At 64.9% G+C, this 1,992-nt stretch overlaps 1 protein-coding gene across 1 annotated transcript in view; it reads left to right on the forward strand.

Annotated features, from left to right (window-relative positions):
* The window catches only part of LOC104990447 (kinesin-like protein KIF1A), an 8,109-nt gene that overhangs the window by 1,653 nt on the left and 4,464 nt on the right, over window positions 1–1,992 (forward strand). The window contains exon 3 of the mRNA XM_010842528.1: window positions 1,332–1,407. Within this exon, the coding sequence (XP_010840830.1) occupies window positions 1,332–1,407 (76 nt within the window). The remainder of the gene's footprint in view (window positions 1–1,331; window positions 1,408–1,992) is intronic.

The following is a 1,992-nucleotide window of genomic DNA, read 5'->3' on the forward strand; positions in this document are numbered from 1 at the left end:
GCTGCGCACCAAGGTGTGAGTAGCGCGTAGAGACTGCGTGCAAAACTGTGAGGACTCGTGGGGATGCTGGGGAGCTGAGGAGATGTGAGAGGAAGTGTGCGAGATGCTGTGGGGAGTGTGAGGGGCGTGTGCATGGAGCCTGTGGTGAGTTATGAGAGGAGCCGTGTGAGGAGTGTGAGGGGCGTGTGCGTGGAGCTTGTGGTGAGTATGAGAGGAGCCGTGTGAGGAGTTGTGTGGGGATGCGTGAGAAGACGAGTGGACATGTGTGTGTGACCTGTGGGAGCTGTGAGGAGTGTGAGGGACCCCGTGACAAATGGTGACAAGCTGTTGGGGAAACACGAGAAACTCTGTGAGGAGGTGCGGAGCTTAGGTGAGACACTGAAGAACCGTGTGATGAGCCGGCGCGTAGCTCGGTGAGCGGAGCGGGAGGAGCCATGTGGGGCGCCGCGCGAAGGACCGAGGAAGGACTGTGACTTCCAGGAGCTGAGCAAGATGGTTTTGAGGAGCCAGTTGAGGGTCAGCCCTGGACGCAGGAGCGTGGGTGCCCGCAGGTAATGAGGCCGAGGGCCCGGCCTGACCTGCTCCCCAGCGGCGTCAGGAAGCAGCTGGCTGGGACGTGCTGGGAGGCAGCCACAGGTTGGCTGTGGGCTGGTGAAGGCTGGCGGCATCTGGACACGCCCTTGGGCTGCCATGTAGGGAGCAGCTGGCGGGGGGTGGCCGGGTGGCAGGCAGGACAGTGAGGGTCAGGGGCGAAGGTCCCGGGGCTGAGGTGCTCGGGCCATGCAGACGGAGCAGAGGGAACAGCCTTTGAGGGAGCTGCCAGCCAGGACCCCTCGTGGGGTGACTGCGTGACTGGGGCATTTACTGTGGAAACGAGTCTGACAGAGGCGGCAGAGCTTCACCCTTGAGGATTAAGTGATAGAAACACAAGGTGGACATCGAGTCTGTCACCACCAAGTTTGCAAAGGAAGGCCTCCCTGGGCCAAGGAGGAGTTCTGGGGGCTGGACGCTCTCAAACCCGCTCAGTAACCCCCACCCCACAGCCAGGACTTCCAGGCCTCGGTCCTGCAGGCTCCCCTCGGGGCCTAAAGAGCAGCAGCCCGTGTCTGTGTGGCTCCCGAGGGGCCTGGGACAGACAAGGGGAGGCTGAGGAATGTGCTGGCAGGTCCCCAGTTCCAGTTCCAGCGGGGGCGCCCTGGGTCTGGGGGGAGAGGCCGTGAGGGCAGACCCAGCCGCGAGCCCTGGGCAGCCAGCCCGCGCTCCCCATCTGTGCCCCCCTGACCCCACCTCAGGTGGGCTCGGGGCTGACCTTGGACGCCCGTCCCCCACAGAACAAGAAGAAGAAGAAGACAGACTTCATTCCCTACAGAGACTCGGTGCTGACCTGGCTCCTCCGGGAAAACCTAGGTGAGGACTCGCCCGGCCTGGGACCTGACACCTGCCGGGCACCACCTTCACCCCCGCTCTGTCTCGGAGGGCGCCCATCCTTCCCTGGCTGAGCGGTGAGCCCAGGGGCTCTTCCCGGGGGACCAGAGCGATGTCAGCAGTGCGTTTACGCCACCAGGCTGGGGGCAGGTGGCCCTCGGGGCTGCAGACCTGCAGTCCCCACGTCGGTGCCCCTGGCTCGGGGCACTGGCGCCCTGACCGTCACAGGGACTTGCCTCCGCCTGTCTGTGACCCCTGGGAGCCCTGCTGGCTGTCCGGAGCTGGCTTCCTTCCCCGCCTTCCCCTCCAGCTGAGCTCTGAGCCAGTGAGAGGGAGATGGAGCCTGAGACACCCCAACACCCATGTGTTCCGCCCAAACTGGCCCTGGGGTCCGCGCTGCCTACCCTTACAGCAGGGTGCAAGGGCTGGGGGGACTGATGTCCAGTAGGGTGAGCTGAGTCCCGGGCTGCTGTGGACGGCTGGGGCTCTGGGGCCTTCCTTGGCTGCATGGCTACCAAGGGCCATGACCCTGACCCCCAGAAGCAGCCTGGCTGCTCTCTGGTGTGG

Source organism: Bison bison, unplaced genomic scaffold, assembly GCF_000754665.1.
Source record: "Bison bison bison isolate TAMUID 2011002044 unplaced genomic scaffold, Bison_UMD1.0 scf7180017847291, whole genome shotgun sequence".
NCBI lineage: Eukaryota > Metazoa > Chordata > Mammalia > Artiodactyla > Bovidae > Bison > Bison bison.